The sequence below is a fragment of the Bacillus rossius genome, chromosome 5, assembly GCF_032445375.1.
Source record: "Bacillus rossius redtenbacheri isolate Brsri chromosome 5, Brsri_v3, whole genome shotgun sequence".
In the NCBI taxonomy this organism is placed as follows: Eukaryota; Metazoa; Arthropoda; class Insecta; order Phasmatodea; family Bacillidae; genus Bacillus; species Bacillus rossius.
Genome location: NC_086333.1, coordinates 77,930,952 through 77,949,169, shown reverse-complemented (window position 1 = coordinate 77,949,169; position 18,218 = coordinate 77,930,952). Strand labels below are relative to the sequence as shown.

At 41.1% G+C, this 18,218-nt stretch overlaps 1 protein-coding gene across 2 annotated transcripts in view; it reads left to right on the top strand.

Moving 5' to 3' along the window:
- Positions 1-18,218, top strand: part of LOC134532068 (uncharacterized) — a 422,005-nt gene that overhangs the window by 373,850 nt on the left and 29,937 nt on the right. For both annotated transcript variants that reach the window (XM_063368249.1, XM_063368250.1), the window contains exons 4-5: positions 13,653-13,714; positions 17,163-17,234. In XM_063368249.1, coding sequence (XP_063224319.1) covers positions 13,653-13,714; positions 17,163-17,234 — 134 coding nt within the window. The remainder of the gene's footprint in view (positions 1-13,652; positions 13,715-17,162; positions 17,235-18,218) is intronic.

The following is an 18,218-nucleotide window of genomic DNA, read 5'->3' as shown; positions in this document are numbered from 1 at the left end:
ATTAATTACTTCCCCCTTCCCCGTTTTCATGCGATGGTTTTTTTCCGGAGGAATTAGGAAGAGGGGGGGGGGGGGGGGGGGGTTAATCACAAAATGAACTTGTCCCAATCTTACAATTTGCACAATTATCTTTGTCAGGTGGAATAGTGGTTGAGCACGGGGTTTATTTTAGCTTACTTTTTTTTTTACTGTTCTGCAAATGGTTTTCCACAAGTTACTCGCGAAATGATCCGCTAAGCTGAAATACCCTATAGTTTAAACAAAGAGCCGATGTTCAATTTTTTTTTTAAATTTAAATATTCGTAGAACTATAGCCACAGCAACTCTGCAGACCAAAAAATATGAAGATGATGATAATGAAGAATATGAAGACGAAAAATATGAAAAGGTCGGATTGTGAAGATGAGAACTTCAGAACATTATATATATATATACGAGCCTCTTGCAAGAACATTTTATAACCAAATAAACACTTAACGAGTCTTACTAGCGAAATAATAATTAGGGTCGTATCCCCTTGGCCATGTTTGTAAAGTTCCGCCGAGGGAAAATGTTGACTCTCTGACACGCTGTATATCGCTCGTCATCCCGTGAGCTGTGCTTCTCCGCTGATGGAACAGTCCGTGAGCGGTCTGGCTCTGGACCGGGTTTTACCAACAGAGTAATTGACCTCTTCTGCTGTCCTGAAAACACTTTTACGTTTTTTTTTTTCTTCTTTCAGTGGCGGATGGCACGATGATCCGTGTGTGTGTTAAAAAAAAAGCTTTAACGAGGAATTGGCGTTAAAAAAAACTCTGTATGTTAAAAAAAAAAAAAGAAAAAAAGTTTTACCTTGATTTCAAACACCGCGTTTGTTGTATGTAGCTCCCTACTTTCAGTTACTTCTCATCAGACCAACACTGTTTGCAGTATTGATCGCAATTTGTCGTGTGTTTCACGGGAGCCCCGAACGCAGAAACAGCAGGGACGTAAAAATAACGTTCAAACGGCTCGTGTTCCATTTGGAAACTTCCGGAATTCCCGCGGGGCATATTCGTCCCAAAGTTTGCTTTGCTCTGATTGTAATTAGTTGATCAGCGATGCCACATGCTGCTCCAGAGTTGCCAACCTTTCAATGCTTGATTGTGAATTACTTTCGAGTGCACGCTCACTGCTAGATGGTGCAATGTAGTGTTTGCTAGGCGATGCTGTGAACTATTAATGGAGAGAGCTACCCTATTAAAGTGTTTTTTTTAAATCTTGGATCAGCTCATTGTACAGGTTGTCCATAAAAAAGTCCCAGTTTCAATGGTAGGTTATAAAAGTTTAATTTCGATTATTTACGACACATTATACATCAAAGTGAAGGGAAACTAACTTTATTTTTTACAAATGTTCGATATGTGCACCTTTAGTTAACCGGCACACATCCAACCTTAAGTCCAATTGTCCCCACACTTTGGTTAACACGTCCGGAGTAATGGAAGCAATATTGTGTGTCTCAACTCAGGCAAATCAATAAGTAGCGGCGGAAAAAAATCGCATGGGGTTATGTCAGGTGAACGTGGAGGCCAGTGAATAAAGAGCGCTGCCGTCTCGACCATTACTACCAATCCAACGGTCAGGGACTTGGACGGTTCTACCACTCTCGTACTGACGAAACGCACGTTGAACTGAAATTACTGATCCACTCTTAGAAGGTTTCAGAACAAAAAAAAGTTTACGCTCAGGGTTCGCCATTTTTCGTAGGTGGCGCTGCAAGCGAGAGAACAACAAAGCAGTACTTGCGCATGCGCTTGTCAAAACCAGTTTGATGTACTCTTTGATTGTGAATTTGAAACAAACACTCTATACAACTCTTACAGTTGATACTGTTAAATCTTTTAACTGGGGCATTCTTGTATGGTCATGTCTGTGTTTGACAGGTGGCATTGTCATGTCAGGGCCATTGAGCATTGGAGAATGAGACGGGCTGGTCCTGGTATTGGCCAGGATCAAAACAGCTTTCCGCCCTGGGTACTAAAGCTGCGTCGTCTTATTACACACATGCATTCTTCATAGTCGGCCCGCTGGGTCTATTGTCCGGCCGAAGGGCTCCGGCCGCGTAGGAGAATCCACAGCCCTTCTCCCTGGTTTTAGGAACGGGTATTCGTGATGTCCCTTTCCACATTCATCCCGCGGAAGGCAATGGGAACCCTTTGAGGTGTCATCCTGCCGTGGCAAAAAAAGGCTGTCATCTTTAGAGACCGGAAAAATTCGCGGATTCATTTCGCGATAGGCTAGAATCCAAAACTAGGTCAACTTCATGCTGCTTCAGTGATCGGACCACAGTCTACCCGAATGACCCTAAGCCAATGAAGAATACTCAACAAAAAAAAAAGCGAATCGCAAGCATGCCAGTTGACAGGTGTCACGGATTAGTAGCCAATCAGCAAGTGTAATTTGCATAAGTACATGGAGGAACGTGGAGTCTTTCCTAGAGGTCATTGAAACCGCGAATTTTTCCAGTCCCTAGTCATCGCCCGGTAATGGGTAAAAGAACCATTGTTCCACAGCGATGTGGAAACCGACAAGAGCCAGAAGATTATAAGGCCTTTTAATTGTGAGCAACTTTTCTGTACCTAATCGTGATTCGTTCCACCAAAATTGCACAATGTATCGTTAATTATTAAAACTTAATTATTAATATATTTCAAAATTTTACATGAATTTTCTTAAAAATAATTTTACGTTTATGTTCATTTTTAAAAATATCATATAAACATCAAGGTTTTTTTTTTTGCTGGAATAAATATGTATTTAAATATTGTGTTCGTATAAAACAGAACATAACACAAAAATCTTATTCAAATTTGTCCATTTCAATATTTAAATATTACATTTCGTACTCCCTCCCCTCTTTCTCTACGCATGCGCAAAAGTAATTAATGACATTTTTCGCCTAAGTTAAACTAAGACTGAATTTTGAACAATTTTTTTTTTGGATTGCAGTACAAAAAAAAAATGCGTAACTAGCTCGTTTGGTTTCTTGAGAACACAAAAATAACAGCTGAAAATAAATTGTTGGTGGATAAATGACTAGTTCTGTTAGTGAAATATAATTCTTAACATTATAACATTACTTATGTGTCTGAAATGTCAAACTGGAATTATTTCTTCCAAACCTGAACATTTTTTGTACTTGATATTTTTCCTTGGCACAAATACTTGTTGGTGGGATGGGAAAATCCCACAGTCTCCATTCACCACCACACATGGTTGCGCCGATGGGTCGGAACACGTATGTCTATTTGGCCGTAGGGCCAGTGTCCCCACCAGCCTCATGCGGCTAGCCCAGCCGCCTCCCGTATTGATTAATTAAATATCTCATTAGAGTTTAACGTGTGTTTGACATCGAGGTACACCGGGAGAGATTATGTCGACGATGCGGAACAGCGACAGAAACAATTTGTGTTGAGGAAGGAAACCCGCACAATGTTTCTCACATGTGTAAACGGTCAAGGTTTGACTCCGTCGGGAATCGAAACTGCGATCAGGCTGGAAATGCTCGGTAGGGTCTGAAATTGTTAAGTCACAACGAAACAGTTCTCTGGGATTAAGCGAAATGCCGTATCCGTCGTTATCGCCTGTCGAGCGAAGAGATGGCTGGTGTTTTTTGATTATGGTAGTAGAGCGAACTCGTTCTCACTGTCAGTTGAGTAGTATTGTAGCCAGATAGAGTGTACGTTACTACCTTTTTTTTATGTTCCGCGTGTTTTATCTTCTTCTATTTTAACAGTCCTTCAGAGAAGTGCACCAGAGAAGTTGGTCCTCTATGAATGAGGTAGCCAGCGGTGGATAAAGTTTTGTTTTCTGTAAGGGGAGGGGGGGAGGGTGGACTTTCGAGAAAAAAATACAAAACGATTTATTATTGGAACACTTGTATTAAAAATACTCATTAATATTGACACTAACACACTGACATATGGGCCTATAGTAGCAGCCGTATGTGACGTGACTTCACAGACAACAATTACAAACTGACTTCACTAATATTTTGTTTGCAATTTTTTTCCCCACATATTTCGGGAGGATGGGGGAGAGTTATACCCCCAACCGCCTTCCCCCCCCCCTCCCCCGTCTCTTCCCTGCGGCCGTCAGAGCAGGTAGATATCGAAAAAAGTTTTTTTTTTCACCTGTCTCTCTTTGCAAGGGGTCACAAGGACGAAGACGAAATGGATATTAAAAAAGTTTGAAACGAGGATTAGATAACTTTTGCGAGTGACGCATTTTCCTCTATTTTTTAAATGTTTAATTAATTATCGCTGCTATCTCATTCTTTTCGGATGTCAAGACGCGCGGGAAGTGACGTCTGGCTGAGTGATGTGGATTAATTTCGGATCCTAACTGAAGCGTGTTTTACGCGCAACCTAACTTGCATACAGGTTGCTATTCTCAGATGCTATTCTCAGAAACACGGAGAAAACAATTTTCCACCGGTTTAATTTTAAGTTTTATTTTTGACGCTATTAAAATATTTTGTATTACAACAAATTACTTTTGTAGTGTCCATGAAGTAAGTAACTTTTGAGTGAAAATGGTTTATTTTTGTCTTTTAAATTGTGTTTACCACTACAAAACTATTTTGTTAACCCCACAAAATATTCGCTAAAATGTAAGTATCTGCTTCTTATTGGGAACTCATGTAAAACTTTTCATATTTATTTATAACTAGTTAATGCCCAGCATGCGATGCAATTCCTCAATCAATTTTTTTTATTTGTTTGAAGTAGGTACACATATACAAAGAATATCTCTATCTCTCTGTATCTCTATGTATATCCTTATATTTATCTACATATTATAAATATACCATTCTCAATCTCTATATATATGTGTATCTACATCTATACCGCTCTGTATCTCTCCTCTAGACACAAATATTCCATATATATGTCAATAAAAATATTAAAAATTTATGTATTGCCATCTACATTTTTATATATATTTTTACCTGTCAAGGGTGTGGCATATGTAGGTATATAATAACACGCTCGTAATCGAATGCAACGTTGTGACAAAATTTCAAAGCAATCTGGGGATTTGAAATTCTGAACGAACGAAAAATTTAAATGTTTGTTTATATAGATTATAACAATGTTTCTTTTATTATTCAAGACGACTTATTTTGCTTGCTTGTTGCATTGATAACAGCCACGTTTCGAGGTTCATCTCGTAGACTGTAGGAAAACATGCGGTGGGGTTTTATAAAGTATTCCAAATATCCATTTTTTGCAAAACGCGTTCTATAAATTGGTATTTAGTAATCAGTGTGTGTCACTGTCAGTCATGAACTGCAGTCCCGAACCATGCCAGCCAAGTGGCTGACGTCAGTAGATGAGGTTAGTTTGATGCATGGGCGTCGTAACCAGGGGGGGGGGGAGACGGGGGGACCGTTCCCCCCCCCCCCCCCCCAATAATAAAAGTCTTCAATTTCGTCCCCTCCTATAATAATAGTGAATATAATCACTTTATTACTTATGTTTGTGTACATGTGCGAATATTCTTAATACTGCTGCGGCATTTAAGTGTAACATTCAGGTTTCTCCTGATGTTTAAATTAATGATTTTGTGTGGATATAGCACCAGCAGATATGTTAACTGTGTTTTAACAAATTTGTTCTCTGAAAATATTTTTTATAAAAAAATAAATTATATATTGCAAACAACTATAATTAGAATATTTCGGAAAGAAAAATGCCTAAAAACCACCTTTTTGCACCTTCAAACCCCAAATTTTCCCGAGGGAGGACCCCTCCACCCCCCCCCCCCACCCGCTTTTTTTCCCAGGGGATGGATATTCCTCAACAACTAATCAATTGAAGTCCCCCCCCCCCCCCAATAAAAAATATCCTTTCAACGCCCATGGTTTGATGAGTAGCCCCATGCGCTGGCGATCGTTCCCTTATAATATTGGCGGCCGTCTACAAGAGAAGCCACGTCCTATTGGCCGCACTGAATGGCCATGATTGGTGTGCTGACAGTATAGACATCTACCCGGAATAAACACAGCCAACGACGAAACACAGACCATGCTACGAAACTACATGCTAGTTGGCCTGGAAATATTTTCGCGAAAAGGGAATGCATGGTCTTACATGTCGCCTGTGTGTCGGAATATAGGCGAATGAGTCCGTGCAAACCCTCATACCTATTTCCGAGCACCTAATCAAGGTCACAGAATGGTTCTATGCCTAGAATATTCTCGGGCATCCTATTTCTCTGCGTTTGGCTTCACACTACCAGGTATTTCCTTCGCCCTTACGTATCACATTTTTCTTCTCGTCTTCCCATGCGGGATAATTCTAACAACTGAACAATTTCCTATCCCCTTTGAGAGAGCATTTTTTTTAAAAAGTCGTATCTGCAGAAGCTGTGTTTAAAATATTCATTACGGGAGCGATGAAATGTCGCAGATAGCTCTTCGCGAAATTACAGTTCAAGTCAGAAATACGCACGCTCTTGGCGTGGCTTGTGGGTAAGGAGGGGAGAGGGGGGAAAATTGAACTTTCTCCCCTGCCGCGGTGTAGCGAAATAAAAGAGAGGACTATAATCGGGGTCCATATATCTACGCCGGAGGCAGGTGTGGGGAAGTAAAAAAAAAAGAAGAAAAGGGGGTAGCGGGAGTGTTGAAATGTGTTGGAAAGCAGGCCGGGAAGGGGGAAATATGAGTGCACCGCCCCGCATAGCTGAGGGGGGAACAGCCGGGGTGTGTTCCGTAATGGGAGTTGTATGGTAATTCAGTGCTCAGGCGAGTCTGTAACGTGTTACGAAGTAGTGGATCCGCTCGAGGCCGGATTAACAGCCGCGGTAACCGTGGTGGTAATAGCATCCGCGCTGAGGATTCTGGGTCCACCGGCCTACAAGCGAACACAACTGACTTCAAGTCACTTCACTTCTTTCTGGCCCACTCCTTCGCTCCGTTAAGAGTGTGCTGTATCCCATCTTGTGGGGGGAGTGACCTAGTGGTTTCTTCCTCTCGTAAATCCTTGAACCCTATTATAGACAACAGTGGCGGATCCAATAGGGGGGGGGGGGGCTTTCAGGGGCAAGTGCCCCCCCCCCCCCCCAAAAAAAAATAAACAGTTGTCTGCTACATTAATATTACCGACAAAAATGATTGTTTCTGAAACCAATAAAATATTTTAATATAATTAATGAATTTATTGTAGAATCATAAAATCTGGTGGTTGGATGTTATGTGTAGTGTGAGTAGATTAAACACAAATTTAGTAATTTTAAGACATTTTTTTCTCTGGCTATTCTGAAATCCTAGAGTGCCCCCTCCGAGGTGAACCTCTGGATCCGCCACTGATAGACAAGGTGACGAAAGTTTTTTCGCTCCAGCAAAATATGTATACTTCGAACTACAGTTTAATAATTATTGTTTTACTACAGCGATGCTAATTATTTTTTTTCCAATGTCAAAAACACAGATTTTTTTTAATTAGCAACAGTTAACAAAATAATAACTACTTGAAAATTAAACCATTATCTGGAAAAGTTTATAGATGTAAAGAAACTATTTATAAATTTCGTGAATCTCCTCTGCTCAATCAAGGCGTTTCTAACCGTTACCAATTTGACGTTGATCACCACAGAACACTTTTATGTGAGTCGTAATGTCACAGCTACTTGTGATTTCCTTTAGTTTTACAACTAAATAGGCCTGATGAAACTTCAGGTGACTTACTAACGTAAACTCAGCTCACCACAGTTAGTAAAGCGATCGGTTACATTTTTATTGATACTGCAAGTTCACTTTCCAGTCATTGAAACTCGCAGAAATGTATCGCCGAGACTGCGTGTGAGACATCGTCAATCGACACTCACTACGTTTTATCATTTTAAAAATTGGTTGTCTGTAAAGTCGGTTTACGGACGATAGTTTAAAGTGACAACGTCATAAAAAACATTGATGAAATGATTGCATACTTTTATGAATAAAATTGAACCATTTTTATTGAATTATCACTATTTTGTATGGATACAAAGAAGGAGTGAAATGAAATCTACAATTTAATTGATAAATTTACTTTTATTTGCACTCATTAATTCAAATATATTTATTACTTTAACGAAGAGATTATTTTAACTATAACTTTTATACATGTTTTCTATTTAACTTCTTCCAATCTGTGTTATACTGTTAAGGATAGGACGATGATAGGGAAAGTAGGAAACGAATGGGAGTGTTTCAAGTTTATTGTGCCTCGAAAAAAGTCAAATCGATGGTTGTTCCAATCGAGTGTAAGAGAGATAGATGCGGCGCAAGCGTACATTGAGCGTAACGGGACACAGCGTAACGGTACACTGTGAGTTACGGAACACTTTTTAGTGCGTGCAGCCGGCGTTCATCAATTTATTAGATGTTGTCACGTCAAAAAAATTAAAACATAAATCTACAGAAAACAAGCCTAAATCAGCTGATTATCAAACAGACAACGATGAACCTAAGCAGGTATTATGTACGACGTAACGACGACAGGAACGACGAAACAAATTCAAACTGAAACAACAGCAGACAGTACAATAATTCCGTGGCGGGAAGCTAGACCTTCTGTTGTGCAGTGTACGACATCGGTCTGACTGACGTGTGTAGGTGCGGGGTCAGCTTCGCCCGACGGACGACACCCCCTCCCCCCTTCCCCCGAGACACTCCCTGCCCGGTTATTGAAAACCGAGCGGCAGGCACTGGGGACACGCACCACAACGCCGAAATACCACAACGCCGAACGTACAATAACGCCGAAAACCATAACGCCGAATTCCAAATTCACTACAGCGCCGACAGCTAAAAAACTGCTGTGTACCACAACGCCGAAATACATTAACGCCGAAAAATGTAATTTGCAGGACTGCCACAACAAAGGTTAGGTTAGGTAAGGTTAGCACACAAATTTGTTCAGTTGTTTTTCATTTTGCTCCTGTGGCCCCCCCCCCCTCCCTGCAGTAACATTTTTTCGGCGTAACTGTATTTCGGCGTTGTGGTGCACAGCAGTTTTCTAGCTGTCGGCGTCGCGGAAAATTTGGCATTCGGCGTTATTGTACGTTCGGCGTTGTGGTATTTCGGCGGCGGCACTTGGCGGGGTCTAGAGAGGGGTGGGCGACGAACCAGAAGGTCGGAAGAAAGGGAGGAAGAAGGGCAGTGAGGAACAAGGGCAGGACACGCGCTCTGATTGCGAGCGCTGGAGGACGTAACGACGACCCTGGCGTCAGCGATGACGGGGGGGGGGGGGGGGGGGGGGGTGGGAGGGGGGGGGGGCGTCTGGGGAATTCATTCGTCCTCGTCTTGAAAAGCTCTTCCGGCCCCGTGCTTTAGAACCATGTTCGCTCGAAACGGACCCGCACAGACAAATAGTGCCGTTCCAAAAAAAAAAACCATCAATCATAGTGATGGCGACGGTGCGTGAATGAACGCATCGCTTGCCAAGCACTAAATTTTGCAGCGTGCATTTGAATTTGCAATTATTCTCTTTCTCTCTTTCCAATGCACGATTTCTGCCATTAGCGCTGTTCTTGTGTCTGTTGCCAGATATATGCCATAGGGCGTAAAAATTAGATTAAATTTTTTTTAAATTAATCTTATGCATTGTTTTTTTTCCAAGGAAAATAATTGGAATTGATAATTTTGGAGATACATTTTCTTTGTATTTCAGCAAGATCATCATCTGAAAATATTTAGTTTCTACTCTTTTCCGCCACTAGAATCCATTACAGGAGCAAACTATTTCAATTATTGAATCATTCTATTTTCATGCAAAATTTTAAACTATATAATGAAACGGCTCCGATAAAAGAGAAAAAGGAAACTTGAAAAAATAACTTAACCACAGCTTTTGACCGGATTTTCAAGGAATTTGCTTGAAACGCTGCCCATCTTGTTAAAATTCATTAAACAGTTAATGTTATAAAGATTACCTTTGTCTTTGTAAACTTAGGTTCGCGCCATCCGCAACAGATGGCAGAACCGTCGTTACACATCTCCGTTTCAAGCGACTTCCGTTCCATTCACGAAATTACTGTCACCAAACTCAATGAACCGAGAGCCAATATGTCACACATAAAAAAAAATATTTTCATGAAAAACGGAATGCAGCAAAACAAATTGAGCTTGGCGAACGAGAAAAGGACCACTTTCACATAATTAATGGCCTTTTGCATGCCCACCTCTTTTTACATTCTCCCTATACATAAATGCCTTTCAAGAGAGCACTTAACCAAACAACACTCGAGATATTTATTTCAGTTTTCTGCAGTTTTCTAGATAACTGTGGTCTACCAAGAAAAAAAAAAGATTTAGCTGGTACTTTTCCGTACTCTATAAAACTTCCAGGTGAAAACTTTTACAGGCAGTGGTGTCCTACTTTCATGCAGTTTCTTTTTTTTCAACGAAGAAAGTTTTAAAAGAAAATGTGTGCCACAGAAAATGTAGACTACAGCACATAAACTAAAAAGAATACGCGCAAACAACTTTTCTTATGAAAAAAATTACAAACTTTAAATTTTTAACATTCCAGCCGTGCGCATGCGAAATAAAAAATTATAATTTATAAGATGAAATGATAAATTAAATTATAGAAATGTCTTTAGCCAAATTTCATTCTCAAAATTTAGCAAGTCAGAACTTAAACCTAAACATTATTGAATCAACAAAGTTTTAAGTAACTTATATGTGGTACTGCAACACATAGAATATAACAGCATTTTAGACAAAACCTTTACAAACATCCGGTGTAATTAAATGGAGTGGGAAGGGGGAGTACCTCGAGAAAACATTTCATGTCATGGAAAAAGTTCCCCGCTTTTGATAATTTGAAGTTGTAGGTTTATAATTTTTGTAATTATTAATTAAAGTGAATGTATCTAATAAGAATTCTAGGTTATGGTAGTGTATCTTAGTTATGATATTCCATGTTTATCTTATATTCAAATTTATGTTTTACGGTGATTTTTTTTTTAAGTTCTGACAGCTCCATGTTGTGGCTTTCCGATATATGGTGTTCCTAAGTATTGAAGGTATCTAAGCATTGATGGTTCGAATGCTGACAGCACACTATACGTTTCTGCCGCTGTTGCTAAAATTCCGCAGCTTTTTTTGGCTGAATATATTCTTTCGATCGTTTTTTCTTCGATTGTACAAGTCAGGTCTCTCAATAATGCACAAATTTAATTTCTGTACCTCGAAGACATAATAAACAATGTCCACTTTTAAGCGAAAAGCACTTTCAACCATAAACTCAACCACCGTTTGACGTTGTTTCTAGTGGCATACAACACTAATATCAGCGATATGGTCAAAATGCACATATTTTGGGTAGAAAATTGTTCAGTAAATAAGATAGGTACTCATTAAAATTCTTTAAACCGCTCTCATGAAGAAATATGATTTATGTGAAATATTTTACTATGCCTACGTGGTACAGATTTATCAAAATATAACATTTAAACAATTTATCTAGAAGAAATAGTCTTGTAAAAACTGACAAACGCCCCAATTCAAGTGCATTGTGAGACACCAAAATAATAAGTGTTTTTTCTAAGTTATGATCTCTATAGCCTGCGTCTGTTTCAAGTTGCTGGGTTGTTCCAAGTTGCTGGGTTGTTCCAAGTTGCTGGGTAGCTCCAAGTTGCTGGGTTGTTCCAAGTTTCTGGGTTGTTCCAAGTGGCTGGGTAGCTCCAAGTTTCTGGGTTGTTCCAAGTGGCTGGGTAGCTCCAAGTTGCTGGGTTGTTCCAAGTTGCTGGGTTGTTCCAAGTGGCTGGGTAGCTCCAAGTTGCTGGGTTGTTCCAAGTTGCTGGGTAGCTCCAAGTTGCTGGGTAGCTCCAAGTTGCTGGGTTGTTCCAAGTGGCTGGGTAGCTCCAAGTTGCTGGGTTGTTCCAAGTTGCTGGGTTGTTCCAAGTGGCTGGGTAGCTCCAAGTTGCTGGGTTGTTCCAAGTCGCTGGGTTGTTCCAAGTGGCTGGGTAGCTCCAAGTTGCTGGGTTGTTCCAAGTCGCTGGGTTGTTCCAAGTCGCTGGGTTGTTCCAAGTTGTGACTTCCCGAGCCACGTGTCTATCCCCGACGCCCGAGGCCTTCCGAGCGCCTGATCCTCTCCCTTGCGTCTCGGGCACAGGGCTAAGCCCCCAGGGGAGGAGGGGGGGGTCATGTGTCGCCCTGGGAGCTCCTCGCGGGTCACATGACCAGGCAGCGAGTGGGAGACAGGACTACAACCAGCCGCGCGAGGCACACCGTCAAACAGACAAAAAACCCTGTTCTGTGGGCACTAAAAAACAAACCGACGAATGAATAAACATATCATTGACAACCAACTTCAATAGGTCATAATTGTCAATTGAATTTGCTTCTCAGCTCCTGGGTTGTAGTCGTATAAAAGGAATCAAGTATTGATCTCCAGACAGCCCAGCCAACCAGAATAGAAGAGGCGACTGATCGGTCAGCAGTCCCAGCCAATCACAGAAGCCGAGCTTCGATTGGCCAAACCAACCAGCCAACCAGAAGAAAGGCAGTTTCTGATTAACCTACAGCTGCAGCCAGTCAGAATTAACTCCCTTCCCAGGCAAGAGAATTTCTGTTACCCTGATGATGGCGACTACAAGGTGTACTGAAACATCAGTAATATATTTGCCTCCGACGTGACTACAACCCAGCAGCCAAGCAACACCCGACAATTTGTGCGACAGCATGAGATCTTTATTAATGTCAATTATTTCTGTCGAAGTAAGATATACGACGGAGCACCACTAGACACGCCTATATTTTGTGCGGAAAATTTCATAGTTTATTAGATTTCAACACTTTAAAGTATTAAACTTTTAAAGAATTTTAACAAGATGTATAGTATTTAAATAAAATTATTTGTCAAATATCAAGTCCAAAGCCAGGGTTCAGGATGTTTTCTAATAGTTATAAATTCCCGCGTGTTTTGTGCTGCTATCTGTGCGTGATGGTGGCAAGCAACGTTTACTATTCAGGCAGCTAATTATACTGTCTGGCACAGAAATTACGTGTGAGATTCAAATCCAGGTATTGCAGTGTTTGAAAAGCGAATATTATATTTATCAGTATATTTATCACACTTGGTATCATTTAAAAAAATGATATATAAAATTTCGTGCCAGAGTTTTGTATTATAAGTTTATTTCCAACATGGATAACGTGAGAACACATTAATTTGCTCGTTACCGAGGTTAAATGTTTACGCATCACTGACGAGTACTGAAAAACTCGCTCAAATGTTTTTTTTTTATATTTTTGTTTCAAATAGCGATAAAACTGAGATACTATTTTGGTAAATATATTTTACATTTAAATTAGAGATTTTATGCAAACATATTTTGTTCCAGAAGTAAAGAAATATAAAAAAATTACTACATTAAAGGTGGTTATGCAAAGTGAAATTAGAATTTGTAACCTCAACAAAGCATCGCTGCGTCCGCCATGACATAAATGTTACCAGTTGTATTGGCAATTAAGCCCTCCTGAATAGTCTAATGAATTCTACTGCGCACCGTGGTTCTATGCGCATGACGGTCTATGTACATGTTTAGTCTGTGGAATGAATCTTATGCAGATTTCTAGTCCTACTAAGTTCAACGGAAGTGTGTCATGTGTGTGACCTCGTGGTCCTGTGTTACAGGCTCGGCGCTGATGCAGATCGTGGAGGTGTACAAGGAGATCCAGGCCCAGCAGATGAACATCGTAAGTACCAACCATTCCGATGAAAATATCCGTTAGCTTACGGAACATTTTACGGGAACAGTAAAGTCACGGGAAATATAGTACGTAATGGGCGACTTAAAAATGGGGCGGAGCCAAGCAGTCCAAGTAATGGCCCCAGAGGCGCCACTTTCAACTGTGGGACGCAGAATGTAAACAAACACTCGCTGATAACGGAATAAGCTATATGTTGAAGGAGTTCTCGTGGACAATATCCTTAGTTATTTGAATTCATTCGAAACTAGGATTTGGATTTATCTTTTTTCGAGGACTTGGTTAGCAAGAGGTTTCATGTTCCTTCGTATTATAACACGTGATAAGGGCAAGTATGTGGTAACCTATTTCTATCCACGGCAAAGAAAAAAAAACGTAAAGGCCAGATTTATTTCTTTTCGTGGAGATGAAAAACCTAATGGTTTTTAAATACCTCACGTATACTATGCGTTAAAGCATGGCATATTATTTTCATTTGCGTCGTGTGTGGAAATGTTTTATTGATAACGTGTCGATTATATTTCAACTGTTGACTGATTACTAAAAAAAAGTTACTGCAAAATAAATCACCAGCATGTTTATGTTTACTCAAATACTTGAATGCTTGTGTAGAATTTTACTTTCCACAAACGCTGTGAGGAATTACTGAAGTCCAGCATCTGAGACCATAAAGGCCCGTCTACAATAGCAATGTCCTAAACTGTGTCCGAAGGACACTCGTCGCTGATCGGTCCACGTGACCCTCTGACGTCATGCGTCAAGTGGGCGAAGGTCCGAACCTACTTGGTCCGAAGACATTCGTCAATTTGAACTTTTTGTCCCATCCTGTGTACTTCGGACACAGAAAAAGAACAGAACACTCACGATATTTGAATTTCCGGTTCCCGTTGAAAACGTGTTTTTTTTTTTTTTTTTTTTTTGTTATTGAAGGAAATGGAAAGTGTTGTAAGTCAAGAAGAGCCACTTTGCCTTACTGAATAAATATATAATATATAACTCCCACAACTTTCATAAGTTCAATCTCAAACTACAAAGCATCAAAACAATAAACAAAAACATTTGGTTTGGCACATTTACTGCGCTCTGGTGGCAACTTTAGAAATCAATACATTCGGACATCGGACATCGCAATTGTGGACAGGGAAGTTTTCGGTGAGACAATGCGACGTCACTCACATTCGGATGAGGACACGGACCACGCACAGGTTCGGACTATTGTAGACGGGCTCTTAATGTGTGAATATACATAGCAAGGCCAGTCGCTGACTCATTTGCACCTGCGTCCTTTCTTTGCACGACGGTGCCCGCCGTAAGTTCTTCCTGAGAAGCAGGTCCGTGGACTCGGACATGACCTTGACCTCTGAGGTCGTGTGTGGCGGCGCGCGGCTGTCGCCTCCCGGTGCCAAGGTCGCGGGGGTCAAAGGTCGCGGAGCCCTGCGCCAGGTGACTAATTAAACCGCCGCCGAAATCTACGCCCTCTCCCCGACCGACCGACGAGGAGGGGGAAAGTTGGTTGTTTACGAGCTCGATGACAGCTGCTGGTGACTCTTCGGTCTTTTGTGCGGTAATTAGTGTTTATTGATCGGCCGATGTAGCGGGAGCCCTGCGGCAACCCAGTCCTCCGTCTCTCTCTAGCGCTTCCCCCGATAACGGGACTCGCTGTAACTTCTGGTGTGACTGCGGCACGGATATGGATTGGTGGCGGGGGGGGGGGGGGGGGGGGGGAGCTGCTAGTACCAACTAGAAGGCGCGAACACCAGGTAACCGGGTGAAGCCTTTTTGTGACGTGATTTCGATGATCGTCCTATGTTAAATTGTTAAAAATTCAACTTTGTCAGATAACTATGCAAAACGTAGTCTATATATATACATATATATATATATATATTCATTTTTTCGAATTTCCGGCCACTCAAGACGTCTACAAGTGTAACCATGGTAAAAGTAAAAATTAAAATAATTACCTGGAACGGTATATACCTCCTTAAGCTGTAGGATTTCTGTGAAGACTTCAGAAAACCAGTAGTGTCTATCCAGCGTTCATCTGATCATTATAATTTCTATATTATTGAAGTTTTTAAGTTTAAAATAAATTTTACTTGTAAGCCTGCGTCACTAACTACTTCTTCGCTTATGGACGTAGGCCAAGTTCGAGCAATTGACGGCGCCTGACGTTTCGGCATTCTTCGTTGCAGCCATCTTCAAGGGCTATTGAAAATTGATGGTCTAGTGTATATGTATGGAAATTCACGGCAGAGCTGCGATTGATCACTATGGGTGGCCATGATTGGAGGAGGGTCTGGCAACCAAAATGAGTTTGTGCCGAAATGGAGATATTTCCACAGTATAAGCCTGGACGTTAAAGCCAAGAAGTATTTAGCTTACATTAAAGAATAACAAGAAATGTATCTTTGTATGTATATGTAACAACTGAGCTCTCCGAGCATACGGCATTTGGTGGGAGTAATTTCGTGAATGTAACGGAAGTCACGTGGAACGGAAACGTGTAACCACGGTGCTGCCATCTGTGGTGGATGGCGCGAGCCGAAGTTCACAAAGCCAAAGGAAAACTTTATAAAATTAACTGGTCAGCGAATTTTCACAAGAGGATCAGTATTTTAACAAAAAAAAAAATTCCTTGTCGAAAATATGGTCCAAAGCTGGGGTTTAGTATCTTTACAAGTATTTTTCTATATTATCGAAGCGCCGTTTTCGTTTTAACGTTTCCCTCTTAAATGGAATGATTCGATAGTCGACGTAGCTGCTCCGGCAGCGAATTATAACGGTGGATGCGCAGCCTACGTGGGATTCGCATCATGAAATTTAGTTGGAAACAAAATTTTCGTGTTTTTATCACGCTCGGCATTATTTCCATAATTCTACGTTAAATTCCGTGACCAGGTTTCGTATTATAAGAGTATTTGTAACATTAGAACACATGAATCTGCTGGCTGCGGAGGTCAGAGGTAACATATCATTGCCGAGGGGTCGTTACCACAACGCCGAAATACCATAACGCCGAATGTCAAAATTGACCGCAACGCCGACAGCTAGAAAACTGCTGTGTACCACAACGCCGAAATAACAACTGAATGAATTTTTGTGTGTTTCTTAAATGTACCATAACGCCGAAATACCACAATCAAACCTAACCTTACGTAACCTAACCTAACCTAGCGTAATATAACCTAGTCTATCCTAGCCTAGCCTAACCTAACCTAACCTAATCTAACCTAGTCTAACCTAACCTAGTCTAACCTAACCTAGTCTAACCTAACCTTTGTGGCAGTCCTGCAATGACATTTTTCAGCGTTAGTGTATTTCGGCGTTGTCGTGCCTCCCCATTGCCGAGCACTGAAATACTTGCCCGCAATTTTTTTAATTTTAATTTTCTAAACAGCGCAATGTGCCAAGCCACGTGTTTTGTGTGTTGCAGCTGAAGGCGTTCTACGTCGACCTTCTTGTGCCCTTGGAGACGAACCTGGAGAAGGATACGAAGGTGGTACAGGTGAGTCGTGGGGTCGTGAGGTCACGACTGGACCACGCCCCCTTAACCCCCCAACCCCCCCCCCCCCCCCCCCCCACCACGTGAGTTCGGCCTAAAGCACGGGGCTTTGCGCGGAGACAGATGTGGGTAACAACGACACTATGTAGCTTTATTGTTTCTTCTAGCTTCTATTAAAAACTTATGCAATAACATTGAATCAATGAACTGGTGATGGAATCGCCATTGCCATATCTAAGGAACACTATGCCTGGAGTAATTGGGCACACGTATATGGTGTGCAGAGCTTCAGAATAAAAAAAAACGCGCGTTTAGAAACCTGCTTAAGATAACCGAGTGGTGACTGTTTTTAATTAAAATCGATATAAAAAAATACGCTTAAGGTGGATGAGTAGTTATATTTCCGGATTTTGATTTTAAATATTATTTTTAGAAGAGTGAAAATTCTTAAAGCGCTTGTTTTCAGAATAATGTTGAAACATTTTTGAAAGTACTAAGGGACTTGCAATACACCTTTATCTTCCTTTTCCCCGGATACAATTTTGTTACCTCTAAAATGCCACAGTTGCCCTTATGTACGGCTAGAAGACTGCGCGCCAGTTCAGAGCCTTGCGCCTAGAGTCGATACCGCGCTAGAAGCACCAGCAAGTGTCACCCTTATCATGCCGCCTCAGTGACACCCCATACTAGGTGGACCCCTTAATAGAGACTCGAACCGAGAACTTTTGAATCCGAGTCTAGCACTTTAAAACTGCACCTCCTTGCCCTTTATGTGCGTTTCTGATTGTAAATGTGTATTGGGTGACATGGACACTAATTCATCTCCCAAGCCCACATCAGAAACTACTGCCTCTTCGCCTAAGGTTCGCTTAGCCTTATCCCGATTATTAGAATTCTAAGTGTTGCTCGTCACCCATTGCGGTCTTTCCGTCGCTATGGCATTTGTACGTTTCGTTTCGAGTTCTGGCTAGTGCCTCTATATATTTT